This window comes from Semicossyphus pulcher, unplaced genomic scaffold (genome assembly GCF_022749685.1).
Source record: "Semicossyphus pulcher isolate SPU_LCO1_2020_fin unplaced genomic scaffold, fSemPul1.0.p SCAF_22, whole genome shotgun sequence".
NCBI classification, from domain to species: domain Eukaryota; kingdom Metazoa; phylum Chordata; class Actinopteri; order Labriformes; family Labridae; genus Semicossyphus; species Semicossyphus pulcher.
Genome location: NW_027211696.1, coordinates 19,153,444 through 19,178,527, shown reverse-complemented (window position 1 = coordinate 19,178,527; position 25,084 = coordinate 19,153,444). Strand labels below are relative to the sequence as shown.

Sequence of the window (25,084 nt, the reverse complement as noted above, 5' to 3'; positions counted from 1 at the left end):
GCAACATGGAAGCTGTTCCCACTTTATTTTTCCTGCCCATTTATTGATTCATTGATATTTAACTGAATGACTTGAGTCTTTGACCTGCTGGTGGCGCTGGAGGGAAAGTCAAAGGATCCCCAAAGTCAGCAGGGTTCATCCTCTGGGAAGCATGAGGGTTTGTACCAAATTTGATTCCAATCCACCAGAGAGTCTTTGACAAATCTGAGTTTGGACCGACAGACAGACAGTATATTGCCACCCATTGAGCCCAACTGCTAGCTTATTTATGCTAACTTTTGCTTTGTTATCTAAATAGTCTGAGGTAATTTTTCAGCTTATCTACCAATCAGTAATCTCAAAACCCATTGGCTGACAACAACTAGGCCTCTGGGGGCGATGGCTGATATCTCTGTGCTTCTGATGTAGCCAGCAGATATCTGGTTAGCTGTTAATGGATTTCTAGATCTCTCCTTCTGTCTGCTAGTCCTTGTTTACAGTCCAATGAGCAACTTAGGATGCAGACTGGCCAATGGAATTAAGGGAGAACATGTAAGACCAGATTGTTGTCTGCACTCATAGGAGTTTAAATAGATTAATAAAAACAGATTAATCATAGTCGGTCAAAAGCCATTGGGGTCCAATATGGCATTCCTCCAGTGTGTTCTGTGTCACTGCATACAACCAAAGCCTGCTCTAACTTTATTGGTCAATTGTGACTAAAAGTAGAAACCAGAACACTCCTCTCTGCCTTCATAGGCATACATCTGTTTATAGATAAATAATTGGTTAATTCTGTCATTGTCAAGTTTGAGGATCTACATTTACGGTTCATCCTGAGGGGAACATGAATGAAAACCAAATTTCAATACGTTAATGTTAAGATATTCAGCTGGATAAGTTAAATTTTTGACCTGATGGTGGTGCGAGAGGAAAAGTCGTAGGATCATCAAAGTCATAGGGATGCTTCCTCTGGGGATCATGAATGTTTGCACCAAATTTCATTCCAATCCCTCAAACGGTTGTTGGGATATTTCAGACTGGAGCAAAGTGGTGGACCAACAGTAATGTAATGGGTTTGTGTGTTGGTGCTACCTCCCCCCTCTGAAGAACCTCACGTATTTACAGTCAAACATAATGAATGTGGGTAATCAGGAGATGGACCTGCAGTCTTAATGGATGCTTAATCTCTGTGACAAATCAAAGTGGGTGAAAGGTCCAGGTGTCACAGCAGTCTGACTCGTGACTCCCCGGCCTCGGAGGCTCTGGACCCGGGCCAGACACTAATGGTATTGGCCCGAGGAGTGGATCTTTTATCTCTTTTATCTAAGCATTCAAATCTTCTCAGCTCAATTAACAACAGTCATTCTGCCGTGCTTCTGTTTCCTCGTCTCTATCTCATTAACTTCCTGTGTGCAGGCATGAGTCTATCAATGCTCAGGTGTCTCTTTTAAAAACCACAACGTCCGGCCTCCTCGTTTCTTTCCTTCCACTTCTCTTCCTCTCCGTTCGTGACACTGAATGTGAAGGTGAGGCTATAAAAGGAGGTGAAACGCTGAGATGATGAAGAGTTGTTGAAAGAGGAGGCAGTGTGTTTGTGGTTGATGAGGAGCCAGCAGGTGCTGAGGCTGCGTCTCTGATCCCGACAGGAGGCTGTTTTTCTCTCTCGGAATCAAGTCCTCGTTATTATTTAAACGTTTGTTTGCATTCTTGCGGATAAATAGACGAGAGGATCAATAGTGGTCTAATCAGGGTCTACAACTGTCATAAGGACCCTTACTTTATGCTTAGCAAAAGAGCATTCAGATTACTATCTGCTGGTGCTACTAATTTGTTGACATCGTAGACATCCGTTGGTTTGTGGACTAACATTTTGATGCCTCTAGTTTGGCATTTTGGTCGTCAGCATCTTCTTTTTGTTTTAGTCAGAATTGATCATATTTGCACGAAAGGGTGGCGCTCAAGCTAACGCTAGCTTGGTTAGCGTGGTGCAACCGTAATCAAAGCTGTGCTGTAAAATGAGATGCTAATTTTGACTAGCGAAAAGTAAGCGTAGCACGTCTTAGGCCATCATGAATTCTCCCCAGCGCACACAAACACAGCAGGCGGATCACTTACAGTTTATATACCTTTTAATGTCTCATGCGACTCCGCTGCCCGGCCTCCTTGACACACCGGCCTGATCTCCAACTCAGGAAACAGTTTCACAGTTCAATGTGTGGGAGCGCACCCGAGGTCCAGCACGCTACTGCATAAAAAGGGGAGGGCTGATAAGCTACCAAGCACCAGCTCTGCCAGTCAACTCACCTGGTGCTGCTCTCCTGAGCCACCCCCACGCTTCTCCCTCCTGCAGCTGCATGCCAGCCACGCGCACTTCCACAAGAAGCGTTAAACAAAATGTAATTACAGGGCCGCTGGTTTAGCTCAGTTGGTAGAGCAGACGCCCCGTGTACAGGCTACAGTGTTCAGCGCAGCAGCCACAAGCTCGACTCCCACCCTCGGCCCTTTGCTGCATGACATTCCCCTCTCTCTCTTTCCCATACTTCCTGTCACTCTTTACTTTCCTATTAAATAAAGGCTAAAAGGGTAAAAATAAATGTTCTTTTCAAACAAATGAACACCAAAAATAAGCTTTAAATAAAGTTCTTTCTGTAAAATGAACATTTGACTCCTCATTTACAACCAAAAGAGGTACAAGACATTCTTCAGGTCATTGGGTTGCCACGCCCTAAACGTTACCCTTCAATTGTCCATTTTAGCCTAAATGGAAGCGTCATTTACAAAATAAACACAACACTGTGTTGAAGAAGACTTGAAACTAGAGATTGAGACCATAAACTCGCTGGGAAAATGTTTACTGAGGTAAAAATAAACCAAGTTTATTCATAGACTTCTACACAATCTGTCTTCTATTTGCAACCAGTGGAGTCGCCCCCTGCTGGCCTTTAGAAAGAATGCTGGTTTAAGGCACTTTAGCATTGGCATTGACTTTTCAGACCCTGTCGGCTACATCCATGCTTATATTCAGTCTATGTTTGACGTGAGGCTGGCAGTGGTGGGTAGTAACGCCTTACACTTACTCTGTTACATAAACTTCTAAAGTACATTCTACTTCGAAAATAAATATTTGCCTCGCGTTACTCACGCAAGTTTGACCTATGGATCAAAATTTGCGTTTAAATGATGGAATATTTCCAGAATGCAGGAGAGGAAGCGGGGCTTGACAGGCTTTCGCTACACCACGTGAGAAGAATTCGCAGAGGAAGTAAACATTTTTCAACTCACACGAATTTGCGTTGCGATCATTTGTGTCATTTGCGCCGCCCAACGCAAATTCACGTCTACTCGGTCATTGCATTGACTTTGTTTGGAATCTCGCCGCAGATTCCTTTCTATTCGCGTTCGGTATGAACGCACAGTAAGAGTACTTGTTTTGTAGAATACTTTTTACTCTTAGTGAGTAAATTTCTGTTACTTAGGGCGACACACGTCTCGCTACTTTTATTGACATCAGGGTTGGAAATGAAGCAACCGCTGATCCGAAGTCTATCTGTTAAGGATCAGTTAATGACTTGTGTACTCTGCGTACAGCGGTACTTCCGTTTGACGAAGACATCACCCTCTAATCCTTTAGCAGATGCCTGCGACGTCTCTGCTGCTTCGGACAGCTTGCGAGCATACTTCACAGAGGAGCACTCGCTCAGACGCAACCAACCCCTGCTAAGTTAACCATCATCAGTGTCGTCTGCAAGCACCAGTTAGCAACTCATCAACAGCTAAGCACAGAACATAGAGGAGAAGAGGTGCACAGAAACTGAGGCAACGGTTTGGATTAGGGGAGAGTGGGGCCAGGTGAGCCGCCTCATGTTTCTGGGCGAATGTGCACACTGTGTGTCCTTTGCTGAATCAATGTATTTCAATCATTCGTCCTCGATTCTAGCAGTTTGTCAAAATAAAAGCCTCCTGCTAATTTCATGTTTTTGTTAGAGGGCAGACATGCACATGTTTTATACTCACTGCATATTCACTGTGTGCTCCTTCCTGCTTGAGGCCTTCAATCAGAAAAGTTAGGTTATTTTTTACATCTCACTGCAGGCAGTGAATGTCTGATTCCTCATCCTTTGCATGTTTAAGTGCTTACATTATATAAGGTGCACAAAGTAACCAGAAGTCCAGATGACAGGTGTGAGCTGGTTTCTCAAACAGCGAAGCATCATCGCCGCAATTTACCAGAAAGGCAGAGCTGAGCGATTTGAGCATCATCAACAGCTAACCCCTGCTAGCACAGCCATCACACTGCTCCCTGCCATCACCCCCACCCTCTCTCTCCCCCCTCTGCCTCCCCTCCACCTCCACCGCCGCCCCGAGCTAAAAATAGCGCGTCCTCTCTCATCAGCCAGTCATCACGTCAGGGCTGCGTTCACTCTCATTTGCAGCCCACGCCTCTTTCTCTGTTGAGATGTTTTGGCAGCGTCAGATGATCACATTAGCTCAGGGCGAACACGTTCAGGGAAAATATCTAGAGACTTCTAGATAATTTAAACACATGAAATCTTTTAAAAGGAGTTTTTATTTTATTGTGCTTTGTTTTATTCTTATCCTTGTCTTTTTGTCTGCGTTTCTCAAACTGGATTGAGGAAGGAAACTGTTTCGAAACATGACTTCTGCTCTATTTGGGTATTTATGCAACATGACTGTGACATTTCTGACCACAGTCTCTCATAGAGCGGAGTGTTAGTTCATTTAAGCTCTGAATCCATGTCACAGTGCATGACTTCAACATCAGCTGCTTATTGAGTCTCATCTTGACTGTTTCTCTTCCACAGGAGGATCGGAGGGAAACCAGCGCTGGAGATGGACAGCAGGTCAGTGACAACAACTCGCATCTTTTTAAAGCCTGAATATTTACAATCAGGAAGTATTGAGGTCCTTTACGATCAAAATACAAATGCAGGAAAGGAAAATATACTCTGTTACGAGTAAAAGTCCTGCATTTACAATCCACAAAAACATCACTAGAAAAGTTTGAGAGTAAAAGTACTGATGGTGCAGTGACTGACATTTGAGAACAAGCACCTTGAGGTTATTTTCAGGAGGTCCTCTGAGAAATTAAAGTGCTAATCTCCAAGATCTCAGTTTTGTTCTCTTTGGCGCCACCTATGGTGATAAACTGTAATCACAGATATCCAGACAGTGCTGCATGTGTGACGTCCACGGTCGGCTCCGGTTGTAACTCTTGATTTTCCTGGCTGACGGTCGCTTTCCGTTTTAGACTGTTTGCTTCATCTGAGCGTCGAGTTTGTTTCTGTTTCTTTGGATTTTCACTTCTTGTTAAAGTTGTATCTGTAGTCATCCATCTTTTCTTTGTTCGTCATGAGTGACTTGGAGAGAGGCAGTGAAAACACCTCTAATGATACGTCTCTGGAAAAACTTAACCAGTGCAAAAATCTGTTTTCCTCTACTTATAACTTTGTGTTTGTGTGGAAGGAAGTGTTGTTTTATTGTAAACAAGGCAGACAGACGCTTACAAGACATGTGGAATCACACATCTATCAACCCAACCCTTCTACCCCCCTTAAGCCCGTTAGAAAATAATAAAAAGGCTATTAAAATTACAACTATACACTGAAACATTGAGTAGTGGCTGTATTGAGGTGGTGCAGATTTAAACTTGATGATTAGTGCAAAAAAAATATGCCACAAATGTGCATAAACATTATGTCAAAAGCTTTGAGTCCTGGTGCAAATTCGCTTTTCAGTCTTTGCATTGTTTGCTTCCATCACCGAGAGGAGTGAAGCGGTGTTATGGTCAGGCGGACAAAAGAGCTTCTGAGTCATTTCTTCTACTTCCAGATCAAATATTCTCATTGAGGTTTTTTCTTTGCAGAAAATGACCACTGGTTAAGAAAACCAAGAGATGCATAAAAGGTGTTTTTCAGATGTTTTTCAAGTTCATGTTCATGTTTGAATAACAGAATACTAAAGTTTAAACTCAGGAAGAGTTCACAGGTCAGTGTTTGGTGGAATAAGCTGGTTTTTAATGACAGCGTTCATGCATCTCTGCGTGCTCTCCTGCAGTCTGTCACAGAGCTGTTGGGTGTCGTTCTCTTGGAGCAGCTCGGCTTTGTTTCAGTTCCTTTGTTCCCTCTTGATCACATTCAGGACTTTTTCAATGGGGTTCACATCTGGACTGGGCCGGCCATGACATGAAGAGAGAGATGCTGATTTAAGGAACATTTGGGGTGGTCTCGTAGTTGTTTCCAGAGCTGTATGTTCAGCACGTTTCAGCACCATGGACAGAGAAAGTCATTAGTTTGCACATGTTAATTTGTAGAAACTGCAAAAGGCAGATTTGTTGTTTAAGTTTGAGGCTCGAACAGACATCTTTTATTAGACACGTAGATAAAACATGGGGGTAAAATGCTTCAAAAACAACGTGTTGAAAATCATGAAATCTTTATCTAAAAAATGGTTGCACATAAACGTGATCTTTAATCCATGTAGCCTCACGTTCTGATGTAGTAAAGGAAACAAACTCAGCTGGAGTGAAGCATAAATGGTCCTCTGGGATCCAAAGCGAGCACGAGCTGCAGCAGCCGGCCTGACGTCCTCACAAATACCGTCAGAGACATCACAGGAGGCTGCGTGCGGAAACCTGCAGCTCCTGCTTGCTGTTTGATGCGTTCAGGATGAGTAACAGGAGCGTCTGGTGAAGAAAGATGTGTCTGACAACATCACAAATTAACAGCAGTAATTGTGGCAGATGCTCGAGTTCTGGAGCCGTGTGTGTGTGTGTGCTGATTCTGTTAGCGTGTGTTCTGCTGATGCTCAGATAAAGTGTGTGTGTGTGTGTGATGGGAGGAGAACCCATCAACAAGTCATTTCATTCTGAGGATGCACATCTCTGCAGCTCGTAGATAAAACCGGAGAGCGATGTGCCGCCGCTGCACGCATCTCAGAGCTCATTCTGAGTCCCCACCTCACTTCCTGTTCCTCTGCATGACAGTAAATTTAATCTCAGTATAAGTTTGTCTTCTGTGATCTGCTGTAATAAACTGTCTTCAGGTTCTTGCTGGATATTGTCTGAAATCTCCTTAAAAGGTGAAGCAGCAGTCGTGTGATCCCCTATAGGAAACGTCTGGCTGCAGGTGGAATATTTTTAACCTGAAACCCACCGAGACGCGTTGGCTGGATGTAATTAAAGAGACGTTTATGAAGCACAGACATGTGAGTCACAGAGTTTATCCTCCGCTCGCAGCGCTCGCTCGGTGCACGTCAGGTCTCAGAGAAAGCTCCAGTTTCTGCCTCTCATGTACACGCACATGCTCGCAGTCTTATAATGGGATGTAAGTGTTAGACAGAAGGATCACAAAACCAAGAATCTTTAAAGGAATAGCTTTAGGAGCTACACATTGTTCCTCAGAGTCAGATTAGAAGACCGATACAACTGTTACGTCTGTACAGTAAGTATGAAGCTGTCAGAATAGAGCTTACGCAATTATTCTTTTTTTTAAAGATACTTTTTTGGGGTTTTTCCTCACCTCTATACACGGGGCGCCCGCTCTACAGACTGAGCTAAACCAGCGCCCCAAACATTACATGTACGTTTTTACAGCGGTATTTAACGTTGGTATGTTACACTGGTCTGTTACGTTCGTGGGTAACATTTGTACATTTTGCTTCTACGTTACGTTCTTACATTATGTTCACATGTAACGTTGCTTTGTTACAATTATATGTCATGTTGGATTTTACGTTTGTACGTTACATTTCTATGTAACACTTGTACATGTACACAAGTATGTAGGTTTGTTTTCGTACATTACATTTGTACGTTACATCCATACGTTACATTCTTGCGCTACATTAGTACGTTACATTCGTACGTTACATTCGTACGTTACATTCGTACGTTACATTCGTACATTACATTTGTATGTTACATGAGTACGTTACATTCTTACGCTACATTAGTAGGTTACATTTCGTACATTACATTCGTATGTTACATTCTTACGTTATATTCGCATGTTACATTCAGAGAGAAATAGACGGCTCCACAGCACGTAACAGTTACATTCGTACGTTACATTTGTACGGTATGCTTCTACATTACATCCTTACATTACATTCACATGTGACGTTTTTACGTTGGTATGTTACATTAGTTTGTAATGTTGGTATGTTACGTTTCTACGTTACATTGGTACGCCACGTTATGTTACATTGGTATGTTACTCTTGCAGTTTGCATTCGTACATTGCATTCAGTGTTTTGTTATGTTTGTATGTAACATGAATACATTATGTAAAATGTTCTGTTAATTTAAAATAAGTCAACTTCTAAGAAAAGACTTAACTTTGAACATTGTTTCACTCAGCTTCACACCATGATCCCGGGGTCAAAAGTCCATGTTGTTAAATCAGATCTTTCTTGCTTTCTGTTCTACATCTCCAGACCGCGACGGAACATTAAAATATTGTGCTTTAGTGTCGTAGTTTGACGATTAGGGACATTGATCAAGAGGCTGTATTTTACAAGTTGGGAGTGAGAAGAGGCTGCTGCTATCATGTTATTCAAAGATGCAAAATTGAATCCATATGCAAACTCAAATAAATGTTCCAGATATAACACTGTGTTGTACGAGGAAACGGAAAGGAACATACAACATTTTAAATGTATATTAAAGATTTATCAACCTGCTTTTAGTAAAAACAGAGTAATTCACCTGAATTGAAGAAGGTAGGAAAGGCCTTTTTTTTTGTGGCCAGAGCAGAACGTGCTGTAAATGTGATGTAGAAAAATGTGGAAGAAAATGGTAGCAAAATGAAAAGACCGGCAGAGCTTAACATCTGATTTCCTCAAATGTTGAACTATGTCTTAAAGGATTTTAGAAAAACCTTCAGAACAGCGGTTATTGTTGTTGTTATACTATTGAAGTCATCCCAGTGTATAGACAGCTGGATGGTATCATGTGTGCAGTTTCATTCATTGATTTGTTAGTCAAAAGTAAAGACGTGTGTTCAAACCGCCTCATTTAAATTCTGTGAACAACCCGCTTGAGAAAAGCACACAGCCGGACGGCCGGACGGTCACGACTCCTGCAAACAGACGAATAATCATCAGAGCAGGTGATCCAGCGCCGGCAGCAGAGATAAAAGTGATTCATGCACATGTTCTGCATGGATTCACTGCACGTCACTGTGAAATAGTACGTCTCTACTTTCACATTTAAATGAAGACGTTCAGGATTCGTGAGCAGAGCTTTGCTGGCTGCTTTAAGCTTTTAGTGTTTCACTGTGTGGAGTGTGCACATTCTGAATCCTGTTTTGAAAACCATTTGTTGATGACCACTCCTGAGAGAAGTACAACTGTAAGTGAATGAGCAACATAAGTTTAGAATTAAAATGTTGCAAGTTTAACCATCAAATAAAAAGATATTCTGTTTTGTTTTTTTATATTGTTGTAAAATTAAATTTTGGACCTTTGGAACGGGGGATAAACCCTGTAAATCTGTTTTTCGTAAATTCGTTAAACACTTAAAGTGGTAATCTCAAAGATCTCAGTTTCGTTCTCTTTGGCGGCACTGATGGCGATAAAAGGTAACTGCGGGAGCACACTTCCCAGATATCCAGACAGTGCTGCATGTGTGACGTCCACGGTTGGCTCCGGTTGTAACTCTTGATTTTACAAGTAAAATAAATAATACTAGAACTATGCACACAGTAATACCTTAATATACATTTTTCTATAGTGCTTTAAAGGTACTTAAATATAGTCTTAAGTATATATATATATATATATATATACTGTATGTATATATTTATATGTATATAAGGGAAAGAAAAAGATAAAAAAGACATATTTAGAGATCACAGATCAAGCAGATTTAAATAGGTAGGTCTTAGTTTTGAAAGAGTGAGGGAGTTTCTGAGGTGTTGGGGACGGCGATGGAAAAGGCTCTGTCCCCCCGAGTCCGGTGTTTGGATCGAGTGACAGGGTTGAGGAGGTTGGCGTCGGTAGATCTGAGGTTGCGGGTGGGAGTGTGTTGGCGAAGGAGGTGACAGAGTTAGGAGGGGGCAAGATCAAAGAGGATTTATATTAGTGAACAACTTTGAATATGTAGCTCTCTGTGGTTAAATTGTATCATTAAGATTATGAGATTTACAATAAAAACACATGGAGTTATTGTTATATTTAATTTTGGTTTCTATTTGAACAAAATTCCTGAACATCTGTGACAAACTTCCTCTCTGCCCGGCGATCATTAAACCAGCAGAGAGCTGATTGTGGCCGCGCGCGCCGGAGAACGATGTGCTCTGGAAAAGGCAATCAATCTGTTGGGCTGCACCACAGACTCCCCTGCATCACAACAAACCCCACCAATCGGGGCTCAGCCTCATGCGTCTCCATGGTAACAGAGCTGCCTCAGTCAGGAGGAGGTGGAGACAGAGAGGAGAAGGGGGGAGTGAAAAAGAAAAGGGGGAAACAGAAGAGAGGTGGATGAAGGGAGGAAGAGGAGAAGGAAAGGTGGAGAATCGATAGCTTCTCTTATTTCAGCGAGGATATTAAAACGGAGCTCCTTCCCCCGATGAAGGGGGGAGGATTGGGGGAGACAGCAGCGGGTGCAGGGATGAGAAGGAAGGATGCTGGTGGTCTCTGTGGGACCAGGATCTGCAGCCGCCCTTCTGCTCATGTTTTGAAGCTGTGGTGAGGTGTGTTTCCTTCTGCTGTCTTTCAAAAATGCTGCAAACATGTCTGAGCTGTTTTTTCCAACATGGACGCCGGCCTGTTTGACACGAGTCCAGACTCACAGATGCAAAGACACGTTAGGTTTGAGGATCTGCAGGTGGCTGCTGTTTGAGACGGGGAGTTTCATAATTTCCTCTGCAAGGAAAAACATGACTGTGACAAGAGATTCCTTCATGTTTGACATGCGCGAGTTATCGGTGTGACTGCTTTAGCGACGTCTCTTCTCTGCAACATGTAAAATGTCCATGTTGGTAGTTTGGATGTGCGGCACGTTCAGGGAGTTTCTCTTCTCTGAGTGCTGCAAGCTGCTGGGAGGAAATCAATCAGTACAGGAGGTGATACTTTAGCACGGAAAAGGCGTTAAATAACATTTGAATGAGAGCCTCTTTTGGTCGTTTTTACTGTCAATATTTTGCAGGTGTTATAGCCGCTGAATTCCTCCCTGATACCAAGATTGAAGTATTGGCCAATATTGAGTACTCCTTTGATGCTAATGGGATAAAACATATTCCTAATAAGAGGTGGAAAAACACTGATTGCTAACAATCTTCTAGCTTTGACTAACATTATACTCTCCGCTAGCACCACACTATTGTTGTTTGTTATGTTCACATGATAATTTACATGAAACCTGTTGATTTTTTGGGGATATTTGGTTATTATATCAGATCAGTACATTGACTTGCACACTCGCCGATACCGATTCCACATTTTTAGACAGTTCCAGAGGCCAGTATGATACCAATATCTATATCAGAACAACTAGCCTTCTAGGTATGTCATTTTGGGTCTTATGTACGTAATGGTTAGCATCTTAAAAGGATTCGAAATTCGTACCAAATTGGAAATATTGTCATTTAAGTTTCTAAAATTGGGTTTGAATTGGGCGTGGTTAAGCTTGGATATTATTAACAAAAAATGAATTCTGCAAACAAATAATAAGAGTAGTCATACTGCAACTAATCAGCTGTTTACAACCAGCGTTAGCATAGTCCGCTAGTGGCTATTATCTCTGTTTTTCAGCTAACTTTAAGTTTAATTCAGGCCGCTGTTTGTCTTTTGCTTTCAGCTGTTGCGTCGCTGGAGAAAGTTTTTTTCTGTGATAACATAGCACAAGCTAACACGACAGAGCCGTCACTTAGCATAGCCTTCATAGCTTCTCCGCTAACCTTGCATGTGTATGCTAACTGCTAACTTGGATATGGATAGCAAAGCAAAACATTTTGTAACTCGCCATTCAGTAACTCATTGAAATGAGTATTTTTCAGATGGCTTCTGGTTCCTCTTTTGATTGGAACGCTGCTAATTGTCACATGTGTAATGGTTACGGGCGGAGCCAGATCTCTCTGGTCAATCAAAATGTGATCGACCACGCCCACACGGTCTTGAGAAATGGTCTAAACAGCACTATGGTCTGTTTTTCTTATAGTTGTGAAGGTTTATTTTTGTGGGTGCTTTATGAAACCCTCAGCTTTGATATTGTGTATGAATTTTTAATATTTCAAGTCAAATTTCAGAGGTTTTAGGTGCCTCAATCCTCAATTCGTTCAGTACCTGACTCTTTGGGATTTCTTGAAACCTTAAGAATTGAGTGTTTGTCATCCTCTGGCCTTCCCGTGTGAGAGGCAGACATAATCTTATTCGCAGACATGTTTCTCCACATGCTGTTGGATGTTTATGTTTTGATCTCTGTGTCTTTATGATTATTATTAAAAGCAGAGTCAGATCCCGTCAGGGGATCTTGTCGGCGCAGCACGACTCATGCAGCCCCTCTAACCGCTGAATCAGATGCATCCTGGTGCATCCCACTGTGATGTGTGAGAAACACATGATGCATTGGCTTCTTGCTCTTCTGGTTTCTAGAGCATGTGAGATTGCAGTTTTACAGAAAGGAGTATATATGGTTCATATTTTACTTCCCCCTCCCCCCAATATGTTCTAAGGAATTTAAAGTAGCATTGCTTTTCATGAATTAAACATGACCATCACACATTAAATAAATGACTTATAGACTCGCATATAGACCTCAATGTGATGTCAATGTGAGACGTTCATGCAGGCATGGGTGGAAAGCAAGCCAGAGTTACTGAGAGAGAAGTTTTTATATATAATTCAATGATTTATTTTTAATGCTGGTGTTTTTTATGCTGATGTTAACGTTATTAGTTCATGCTAACATTCTTTTCTTACATGCTAACCTTCACTATTTTTCTAGAGTAAAAATCTAGCTTATCTCACTTATTTCATGCTAACATTACCCTTTTCATGCTAACATCATTGTCTTTCCATGCTAGCAATGTTTTTTCATGCAAACTTTTAAATGCATATTTTATTTATGCCCACATTCTCTATTTTAATGCTAACATTACTTGTGTAAAGATGGCTGCTACACTTTTAACCTGTGCTACCAGTTGATAGTCTAGGATTACGGTTAATTCTCACAAACGTCGGGCGCTAACTTCTTTGTTTAGCATTACTGCTACTCATGGCTCGCTCGTTAGTTTTGGCTGATGTGTTTGCATGCTGCGAAAAAGTTTACAGGTAGATTCTGATTTAGACTTTTAGCATCTTTCAGCTTGTTGTGTTGTTTCCCACAGAAGCAAGAAAGGATAAAAGTAGAATACTGATAAACTGCCGTTCGCCAAACAGCAACAGGTATAGCAACTAGCTGGTTAAAGAAAGTGGAGCATTTAGCAGCTAAAGAGCGAGACATTTCCCTCAGGAGTTAAAGGGATGATGAATGTTAAACTAACTTTCATCAAAAGGTGACAAACCTCAATCCAAATGAAAGATAATGTTGCTCTGTATTTATTGTAGGCTTTGTGTTTGCTAGTAGCAACTACTAGCTAACATTAGCATACAGCCACTTACTAGCTAATAGTACCGTTAGCTAGGAGGTTATGTCAATAAACAGTGAAAATCCAGAGGTTGGATAATAAGTTAAGCTCTCTGGCCCCCAATTAAAGAACACATCAGTTATAGCAGAATTTAAGATTTAAGGCTGTCAATCTGACTCTTTTATAAGTGTTAAGTTATAATATTGCATTTCTACAGAACATGGATATTTAGCAGTGTTGGCTGTAAAAAAAAAAAAAAAAAAGGCTGTAAAGGGCAAAGAGGAGAGTAAATAGCCGGCTCTGGAGATAAGTGGTCTCAGCTCTTGACATTCAGGCTCAGACACTCACAGTCTGTCTCTTTGCTGCTCGCAGGGTTAGACTTTAATGTGAATGGTGGGATTGAAGGCCGGGGTTCGTTTTTCAGGGGCTCGGCTGAGCAGAAAGTCGGCCTCTGGGAACGAGCTGCTGGCAGGCCGTGCTGTGTTTAATGGAGCAGAGCTGTTTTTCTGTGAGTCTGTTGCCTCGGTGGCAGATTTGGTGCAGTTTAGCCTGTAGGCCTCCTCAGTCTGCATCACACAGGAGTTTGATGGAGAGCAGCTGGCAGCCAGTCAAGCTGCTCTTAGAGCAGATGAGACGGTTACTTCCTTTGCGGAGGCGGAGCGGGCACTGACTGTGATTTTCGGCTATGAGCTTAATTGACCATATTCACACAGCCGCCATTTTACTCTGACGACATCCAGGTTGGAAGTTGTTTTAATTTAGGGTAACTTACTTATTTACTGATAAGCAACTAAAAAAACAAACTGTGAAAATCCACAGACATATTTAGCCATATTGCAGGTTAAAAAAACATATTTGATAACCCATTAGCTATGTTCAGACAACGGCTAACATTAGCATACAGGCATTAATAGACAGTTAGGATGTTGCTGAATGCTCAAATGCTGTTAAAATGTCAATGAACGATGAAAATCCTGAGTTAAATCAAGTTAAAACAACATATTTGAAAACCCCTTAACTACAGACAGACCGCTAACATTAGCATACAGTCACTTACTAGCTAATGCTAGGATTGGCTGAATGCTCAAATGCTGTTATTACGTCAATAAATGGTGAAAATCTAGACGGAAATCTGGACCTATTTCAAGTAAATAACATATTTGATAACCCATTAGCTACAGTCAGACAACAGCTAATATTAGCACAACATTAGCACTACATGTTTAAAAAAAATAAGAGTTGAAAAGCTATTTGATTAAAAAAACAGTGACGGTAGCAACAAGCTTCTGAGAAATGGAGTTAAACTGCTAAAGATGCTATTTTTAGCCTTGTTACTGCCCAATACAAGCTAACATTAGCATACAGCCACTTGTTAGCTAATAGTGCTGTTAGAGTACCTGGCTGAATAGTCAAATGCTGTTATTATGTGAATAAAAGGTGAAAATCGAGAAGGAAATATGGCCATATTTCAAGTTATAACAATATATTTGATGATTTGTTTGCTATGTTTAGACAACAGCTAATGTAAGCGTTCAGCCACTCACTAGCTGATATTACAGTTAGCTAGTAAGGGGCTATTATTACTGCATTGATACGCCTGAGCTAGTCTGGGTGCTTGACCGTGTTTTGTATTATTTCTCAACATTTTTATGCTAACTTAATTGTACTGGTGGCATTTTTAACTGTTATTTATTAAGCTGCACTTTATGTACGTCGTCTACTCTTTATTTGTAGTCTGTCCGGTTATGTGTTCTGTATGCACCAGTGCTTTAACACAAATTAGGCTACGTGTTTTATAATGGATAAAAAAAGTTCTTTGAAATTGAATGATACAATATGAAAAGCGTAAATTCCCAGCTAATGTAATGCTAGCTTGAAATTTACCTCGTAGCTAATGTAATGTTTGCTAGGAAGTTTTTCTTTAAGATATTTTGTAAATAATAACTCACAATGACATAACAACCCCACTAGTCAGGCTTTCTCTGCTGCGAAAACATTTAATTTTGAATAAAAATGACCACTTGAAGAAATTAATATTCATTTCATGGATACAGCAATAATTCTTGTATATTTTATTAGAAAAATTGATATTAAGTTTGTTTGTTTCTTTTTCTATTTCTTTTAGGTGCTTAAATTTAAATTTTTCTACCACACCTACTCTCTGTTTTTATGTTTCTTCATGTGCTTTGAATTTGTGTATGTTTGTGTGAAACAAACTCAAGCTAAATAAACTAAAATCATAAAAATGATTGACACATTGCACCAGCAGTTCTCACTGTTGTTTCTTTATAAGCCAATCTACCTTTTCTGATTGGCTCCCTGTTTTATTACTAACACTGTAACACAAGGTGCAAACTTCATCAGCTAAATGGATTAGAGTACAACGACGTACACAGGAAAAGCTAATTTCCTCCGTGCTTTTATTTTGTAGCTCTGCGGGAAATTGGCCGTCAGCCCGTGACAACTTTATTTAGGGTTCAACTCAGCGGACGTTTCCAAAGTAATGAGCGGGAAAGGAGCCGTACTGAGAAAGAGATGCTGAAGGATGTTGAGATGAAACGCATTACATCACATATTGATTAAGCACTTTCTTTTATTCTGAAAAGTGTAATTGAAGTTTGTGGTTTCCTGCCAACTCTGAGCCCAGAATGTTAATGTTCTCCTTTCAGGGGTAAGTGCTCAGGGAGTCAGTGAGGACTGAGGTGAACCTGGGTTATGTGGCTTACACTGAAATACACACACGCTTATGTAGTAGACTCATTGTATAACATGAAGAGTTTTTATAATATTATTTATGAATTATTATCAATGTTCTTTATGTTTCTATCACAGGTTATATTATTAATTTTGAACTTTTACTCTAGTTTTTTAATAGGATATTGATTGGCATAAATTTGCTTATACCCTAAGCCTTGAATACAATACTGTTGTATGTTTAACTCAGTGACTCATTAACATATCCAGCACATATTGAGCAACAAGTCACAGTTGTGTTTGTGTCCAACTGATGGATTTAATTCCAGTAGTCATGCAGGCTCCTTAGCTGCTAAATGCTCCACAAGCTAGTCCTGCACGTTTCAATACCATGTGTTTTAAAACGATACAATGTCCGTTATTTTTACATTCAATAGCACCAAACGGTACCGAAGCTTTAAAAAAAAACATCGGATCTACATCAGATTTTCAACCCATAGCTGCCGCGAGCAAAAGAGAGAGAGAGCAGCTGTGGCCGAGCGACATAGACAGGAAGTGAAGAGAGCGAGCGCCGCTAATGTAAATAAAGCAACAGAGAACTAAGACGTTATTTTCTGATTGTTTCACGCTGGTTAAACAACAAACTAACACGCCTACACCTCCGTACGACCCCGCAGGAAGGTACAGGGTTTAGATTTTATAGGCTGAAGTCGAATGTTTGTCTGTCTGCTCCGCCCTCTCTCACCTGGAGCTCTGATACAGCAACGACACAGCGGACTGTTCTCACAGAACGTCACGTCTCATAAAGATGCAAACGTGAAAGACAGGCGGAGAGCAGAGAGACAGACAGAAATGTTTTCATGTCGTCCCGACCTGCGGCTGAGCTCCAGACCTCGGCCAGCGATGGACGTCCAGAAACGTCCCAAACAGCAGAATAAGAAAGAGAATAGAAACACAGCTGGAGGGCAGACCCTCTGCAGACACAGACACCAGCTCACACTTCTCCTGGATGATGAGTGATGATGAAGAGGGAATATTTGAATATGGAAAGCCTGCTCATTAATCCTTAAAATAACTATGTACAGTCTGTCAGATGAGCTGGTGTTTAAGTGTTTTCTGTAGCAGCACTGTGTGAAGGTGGGAAATTAAACGTAAGAAAATTACCTCTTTTTTTCCCCACTGACTTCTGTGTTTTATTGCCGTGGTAACGAGTATCGTTTACTAGTATCGTATTGTAGTATGGTGCATTTTGGAGCACAGTTGACTAAAATTACAGCTCTAGTTTGCTTAATCTTTGTTGTAAATTACTTTACATGTGGAATTACTTTTATTAAAGTGGGTGATGTGTTCAAAAGAAGACAGCGCTTTATCTAGATCAAGAATAAGCTGTTTTACTTCCTTTCACCAACTTTTTTGAAGCCTTTTCTCTGAAAACAGCGGCCTGCTGAAGCGTGAAACAAAGAGGTGAAGTCTCTGATCCATAAAAGCAAAAACGATGAGCTCAGAAGCGCCAAATCAGCTTCAATTTTGACCTCCGAGATACGGCTGCAAAATATGATTTCTATCGATGTGAATAAATTCTCCAATCCTTTCACAATTCAAGACAATAAAAACCAGTAAAAAGGAGGGAAAGGTTTCACAGTCTAAACCCCAAAAATATTAATTTAACATCCATATAAAAGACTGACATTTTTTCTAGAAGCATCTTTCTAGTAATGAGCTCCAGGAACCTCCTCTCTCTCCGCCTCTGTAGTTCGTTTTGATCTCTCTCGCTGGGTTCAGGCTGCAGCTGATGTGCTGACTCACTCAGCGGATGGAGGCAATAAAAAAAACAAAAGGGCTCGGTCTTCATGCATGGCTCTACCCGTCTGTCCGTCAGTGCGTCCGTCTGTGTGTCACTTTTCATCTGTCTCTGTCTCACTCTCTGCTTTATGGGGATTACTGTGTCTCTATATTTAGCGGCTCCTCTGTGGGTCAAGGACTTCTTCTTCTTCTTCTCTGGATTCAGTAGAAACTCCGTCTCTCTGCTGTGATTGTGTCAGAGCTCAAACCTCAGCAGGTCCAACATTTCAGCCTCCGGAGAGCTGCGTGGATTTAAAGGTTCAATCATGCTCGTACACACGCTGCAGGTTTTATTACCTGTAGCTGTTGGTTATATTGTGCATCAAAGGAATTAAAGAGCGGAAAATGTCATGCAGGAAGTTTCACTGGGATTTGGAGGACTCGAGGGCAACCGCCTCCAAATCTACAATGTTTTGCAGGAGGGCTGGAGCCTATCACAGCTGTCATTGGGCGAGAGGCGGGGTTACACCTGGGCCGCGACAGTCAATTGCATGGCTGACATACAGAGACAAACAACCTTTCACACTCACATTCACACCTATGGGCAATTTTAGAGTCACCAGTGAGCCTAACGAGCATGTCTTTGGACTGTGGGAGGAAGCCGGAGAACCCGGAGGGAACCCACACATGCACGGGGAGAACATGCTCCACATAGAAAGGCTTGCTGTGTCAGAACCGGGATTCAAACCCGGAACCTTCTAACTGTGAGGCGACAGCGCTAGCCACTGCACCACCGTGCAACCCCCGATCGTTAAGACGTTTCACTCTAAACCTTAAATATCAATATCATGTCTAGAGAGCAAGTCAGAGGATGACCAATGTTTGTAAGATTCAATGTTTGCACCAGATTTCCAGGCACTGCATCCATTTCGTTGCTCCTGCTGACGAACAGACCAACACGCTGCTAATGTAGCTTACTTTGAAATATGAACGAAGAGCTAAAAGTCTAACGAAGCGCTGTGTTGTTAGCAGGAAGATCATCAGGCTGCGTTCACTGTCACTCCGTACCTCCTGACCTCTACGGTTCATCTGCTGCAGCAGCTTGACCAAACATGTACAGGCTAATCACGCACAGATGGACTATGTGACGCAACCTGCACACACACACACACACACACACACACACCTCTTTTAATTTGACACTTCAGCTCCTCCTCTTTCCTGCTCCATGTAAACACAGCGTGAGCTCTGCAGCTCGTCTTAATCTGCCTCAGATTAAGGAGCCTTCGTCATGTGACCTCCTCGTCTTCGCTCTGTCTCTGCCGTTCAAACAGGCGGGTGTGAATGTTGGAGGAAAAGATGCAAGTGTTGGTTTAGGGAGTGGGCGAGCCGTTACTAGGTGGCTATTTGCAGGTTTATGCAAACGATCTAAACCACCTTATTTGGGTGTAAGCTCAAACTTGAGGGCAGCCGGGATCAAATTGTGTTTGCACGTCCAAACTGTCCAAATGTGTTTTTGGGTGATGTTGTCTTTTTCTTGTCCTACAGCTCAGCAATTAAATTACACTGAGTCTCATTCCTGCCAAGAGCCTGATGAGAAGAATGATACCACTCTTATATCTGTGCACTGAATATGAAGCCACATTCAGCAGCTGGTTAGCTTAGCTTAGCATAAAAGATGGAAGCAATAGACACTGGTTGGCATGACTCAGTGCAATGGAAAGGCACAGAGGTTTTTGCACGGGTCTATTTCTTCTCACCTCCTGGAGTCTTTCTGCTAACAGGAGGTTGTAAAGCATTAATTAGCATGCTTTAGAGGTGTAGCATGGAGGGTGGAGTTTGTTCCCTCCGACAGGCTAGTTGTTTACCCCTCCCCCATGTCTTTATTTTAAAAATATATCCACAAATGTTATTTATGTCTTGAAAACAACGGTTTGAGCTTCGTAAATAAGACTCGATTCAAAACAGAATTGCGTCTGCACAAGCTACAGATGATCAGATAAAGTTAGAGACTAGCTGGTTAAATTAATGAAGAATGTAGCTGCTAAGGAGAGACGGATGTTTCTTTTAGGAGATGGTGGAGACCAAAAACAGAGCAAAAAGAGAGAGACTATTAGACTGAAGCCATATTCGCACGGGACTAGTATTACCTGGAGACCTCGTGATTTAGAAATGACCCCTTTACAGACATCATCCCCCCGGATGTGATTGAAACTGTGAAGGCTTCACATAATGACCCTGTTGATGTGCTGGCTCTCGCTGCTCTTCCTTGCTCTCTCTTCCCTCATGAAAATGAGGGTGTAGGGAGAGGTAGAGCGTACAGCCCGATCCGGGGGAGGTTGAGGGCTAGCCCAGAGCAGTGCACCTCGCCCTGGCTCTGCCCTAACACACCTCTCTCTACAAACTCTTCTCTCTGTCATTCTCCCTCTCTTTTTCTCTATCTATAGTATCTTGTGTTTAATTCAAATTCCTGTTGAAAGATAGAAAAGCGTTCCTTCCCGCATGTTGCCATGCATATCATCCATCTCATCTCATCCATTTTGAGATTTCGCTCGTGTTGGATTCCCGTTTGCTCGTTCTGTGAATGTGTCCTCATGAGCCTCCTTTATTCGCCCCCAAAATGCTGTCAGAACTTCTCGTGTGTTTCCACCGCAGCCTCGATATTTCTCGACCAGGAAGGAGGTGCGGAGATAACAAACACACGGCAGAAAAAAAGATTCTACAACAGATTACTGAGATGCCGATTTGCACAGGATTAGGATCACAGACAACCTCTGCAAATATTATATTAAATTACTAGAGGTCCCCAGGTAATACTAGTCCCGTGCGAATCAGGTGGGCCTAATCATGACTCCAGATGAATGATAACATCGCTCCTTGTCTGCAGGGTTTACAAATAATCAACTCTTTACCAAAAATACGACCTGAAAAGGGGATTTTTTTGTGTCCATAATTTGGTTCTGCTGTTATTATAAAAACTCTGATGAACAGACTTTGTGCTCTGAAAAATGCATCCTTTTATATAATCATGTTTAAAATGTTAAATACTCGTCTGTAAGATTAAAAGTAACTGCATGTGTTGAATAAATAAAGTGGAGTATCAGGCTGCAGATGCAGGAAAATTAAGCACTGGCGTAAACTACAAACAGTGGGATTTAAAGACTACAATGACCACAGCAACTTGGCTGGATCTTCAGCGTGTAGCGCGTCGGGATCTAGGTTGCGGGGGGATTTCAGGGATGTTGCTGGGTCAGTGGATTACCTTGTAACAGATCTGTGGGCGGGCTTCATGACACACACCGGATGTGTCGGCTTGTGTACGGCGCTTTAATCCTTGAGACAAACATTCTAACTCCTCTGCTGGGTTTGTAAGTCGAGCTGGAAGCTCAAACTCACATTTTCTTTGTGCTTTTATCTCATTTAAAGTCTGTTGTCTTTTCCTTCCGTCCTCTCAGGTGTGACTAACGATGACTCCCGTCCTCGCTGTGTGAACATGCTGCTCGGGTAGCGAAGAGGAGCGTCCACCCTCTCACACTCCTTACCCTCTTTTGGATACAAACACACAAACACGCACACACTCGGCTCAAATCAAGCACAACCATGCTGATCAAGGAGTATCGTATCCCCATGCCGATGAGCGTGGAGGAGTACCGCATCGCTCAGCTCTACATGATCCAGGTGAGTGCTTCTTCACAACATCATCACACACCGTACCAAAGAAACAAAGCTGTTTTTTTAATCTAAAATGAATGAGAAGTCTGTGTTGTTGTACACGGTAGAGTTAAATCTGATGTTGTTCCTACAACATGAGTTCAGGTTTGTGTGTGAGCTGCAGAGGTCAGGAGTTTAAGGTGTCATCGTGTCGTACTGTACCAGAGCGAGGCCGCAGGTTAAAGGGTCGCAGGGGCAGCGTCGTCCTGCAGACCAGATGGTGCTCCATATGCCCGAGGATTATGTTGCATTTCAGAAATTTGTGCAAAAACTTGCATATAACAAAGAGAGAAGCAGAACGTCCCAATGAAAAGGGAAATGTTTGGTTTAAGGAGAGAAGGTGAAAGTGAAAGCAGCCGGCGTGTTCAGGTCAAAAGAAACGTTTAACTTTAACTCCTAATAATGATGAATTATGTACACAGCCGTAACATAGCACTGAGGAATAAATCATTACAATCAGCCTAAAAGTCAACCATTAAATTAATCAGAACAGTTGCTTCATTCATAAACGTCTAAAAATGATCCTTCAGTATTCATTTCTGCTTTCTGCTTCTCTTCCAAAGAAAAACTTTGTGGTTAAAACTGCTCAAGTTTCAGTGTCTGCTGCTAACTTTAGCTTGTTTCCAAAAAGAGAAGGACACTGAAAAATCTTTCACCTAAAAAGGATGGTGACGTGACTTCGAACATTCAGAAGGTCGTGGGCTGGAAATAAAAGAATGTCTAGACAAAACTCCTTATTGAACAACCAAAATAACTGATAATTGTGGTTTAATTTACCCTTCGCTAAGCCCCTCCCTTGACCGGCCACTGTCAAATCCTTCGTGAGCAACCGTAACTAGGCGCAGGAAGCCTGTCGAGCTTTCAGAAGAAGGAGAAATGCCAAAACGCTGCAAGTGACAGCAGATATCCTCAAAGTTTAGAAGGGGGGGGTTATAAAAACTCAAGAGGAGAGATGTCGGACGTGGTGAAGACAGTCAGCTGTTCTCCGCTTGTGATCCTGTCTGTCCTTCGCTACCACCACTGATGATATCGGCCTTTATTTTACCAGCCCTGTGTTTGTGCCATTGTTGTGGTTTTCCTGTCGAGCCTTTGGGAGATCCAGTGTTTGGATCAAGCCCACGAAATGCGAGAAATCCTGACGCACTTTAAACACAATGAAAAAGTGGGATAATTTAGTTTTGCTAGCAGTGGGCTAAAACATGTTAGATAATTAAAGTTATAGGGAGTCATAACTAAACATTAGCTTAAAATAAAACAATATATTGACTCACCCTGCTGTGTAAGAACATTGCTGTTCCTGTATATGATGATTCCTGTGCTTGACGCTTGCGTTGGGACCGGTGAGCTCTTGCCTTGATTTCTCTGTCCTCTTCACTCTCATCGCTCTGCTGACAGATTATATTCTGGACGTAGCGTTCACGTGCGTGTCGTCCTTTCTGTCGACTTCTCTCTGAGGTTTGGGAACTATTTTTCCAGAAATTTCCCTTTGGAACATCTCTCTCTGTTATAGTTGAAAACACTGTAATATTTACATGCCGGTGTGAAAGCTTGACGGGCGTAGCAACAGTAACCAAGGGGGGCGGGACTTAGCAAAGGGTCAATTTAGTCGAACTTGTGAACTCTGAGCGGTTGTTACTGAGCATGTGCACTCAGTGAGATGAGTGTCTCACTATCAGTGTGCTGTTGCCGTGAATTCTGTCTTGTGTTAAAATAAAAGTGAAACATTTCTTGAGGTCAGTTTGCTGCAAATCTGCAGGACGGAAAGGAAGAGAGCTCAGGGGGAAACGATTTGCATAATTAAAGCAGGATTAAAACATTTCTGCAAAGAGGGAAATGAAACCTGAGAAGTAAAACTGATCATGTAAATTATAAAGGAAATAAAACCAAACAGTGATAATATGAGATTAAGTGCAATAACAGTTATAAACAAAAAACATCTTCATTAAACCTCCTGAATATCACATCACACACACACACACACACACACACACACACACACACACACACACACAAACACACAAACACACAAACACACAAACACACAAACACACACACACAAACACACACATACACAGCTGGACCCCGCCTCCCGCTCAGCGTCACAGTTGAATGCTGGGTTGCCATAGTAACCGGTGACATCAGCTGCAGCATGGCGGTGGCTGCCATCATCAGAGAGATAGAGACAGAGAGGGAGACGGGGGTGGGGGGACAGAAAGAGAGAGAAAGAGGGGGGAGAGACGGAGAGAGGGAGACTGAAAGAGAGAGAAAGAGGGAGAAAGGGGGGAGAGAGACTGAAAGCGGAAGACTGAACGACAGAGAAAGAGGGGGGAGAGAGACAGAGAGGGGGGGCAGAAAGAGAGCGAAAGAGGGGGGAGAGACAGAGAGAGGGAGAAAGAGGGGGGAGAGAAAGGGACACTGTCCTGTTGCCAGGAAAAACTCACTAGAACACCAAATGTGGATTAATACCCTCTGAATATCTTCCATCCTGCTGTCGAGTGAAGTAAACATAGAAGTTTTGTATTTTTCTGATTTTATTTTCAGGAATATTTTGTAAAATAAAATTAGAAAAAAAATAGTCGGACAAACAAATGACTAAAGATACACGAGGAGGTAAGAGGAGATGTGGAAGAAGCCAAAGCTCATAAACTTATAGTTAGAATATCATAAACCTTCAGGTGTGTTGAAGGCCTACCTTTGTCGAGTAGTAGTGGAAGTGGTTGTTTATTCTGGGCTGTATTTATGACTGCAAACAAATAAACAAAAGCATAAATGTTGCATATAAACTTGTAGACTGAAGCTTTTGCTCATTACTGCTCTTATCGGGAAGCCTTTCATTATTACAGATGCATCTCTGTGTGATAGCCTTGGACCGATATAACATATTATATAACAATAACAATATTATTTACAGACTGTTTTTACAACTAATTTTATTCTTACACAAAGGTGTAATTATTGTCATGGTTACTGTAAAGTCTGGGTGTGACGGCCGTTTAAAATGTGCTCCAGGCACCACTACCTCTCTGATAACAGTTTCCCTCTAATTGTCTGAAGCTATCAGCGCCGGACTTTTATTATCAATGAGGCTCATTTGCACAGAAAAGGGGCTGAAAGATATTTATATAACCTAATTGTTATGTGCAGATAGCACCGTAGCTTAGCTGCGATGTTAGCGTTGCAAGTTTTCCTTTGCAGGTGTTTTGAGAATTAAACTCTTTCAGATTTCTATGATAGATTTTCACTGTCTGTCATTGTTTGTACTGTTCTAATTTTTTAGTTTTGTAAACTTTTATTCTCCGTCTGTTTGAAGCACTTTGAGCTGCATGTTT

General features: G+C 41.8%; 1 protein-coding gene across 1 annotated transcript in view; it reads left to right on the top strand.

Moving 5' to 3' along the window:
• The first annotated feature begins 10,388 nt into the window (after positions 1-10,388).
• Positions 10,389-25,084, top strand: part of LOC138601823 (membrane-associated phosphatidylinositol transfer protein 2-like) — a 41,163-nt gene continuing 26,467 nt past the window's right edge. The window contains exons 1-2 of the mRNA XM_069673070.1: positions 10,389-10,694; positions 21,500-21,722. Coding sequence (XP_069529171.1) covers positions 21,645-21,722 — 78 coding nt within the window. The 5' untranslated portion in view covers positions 10,389-10,694; positions 21,500-21,644. The remainder of the gene's footprint in view (positions 10,695-21,499; positions 21,723-25,084) is intronic.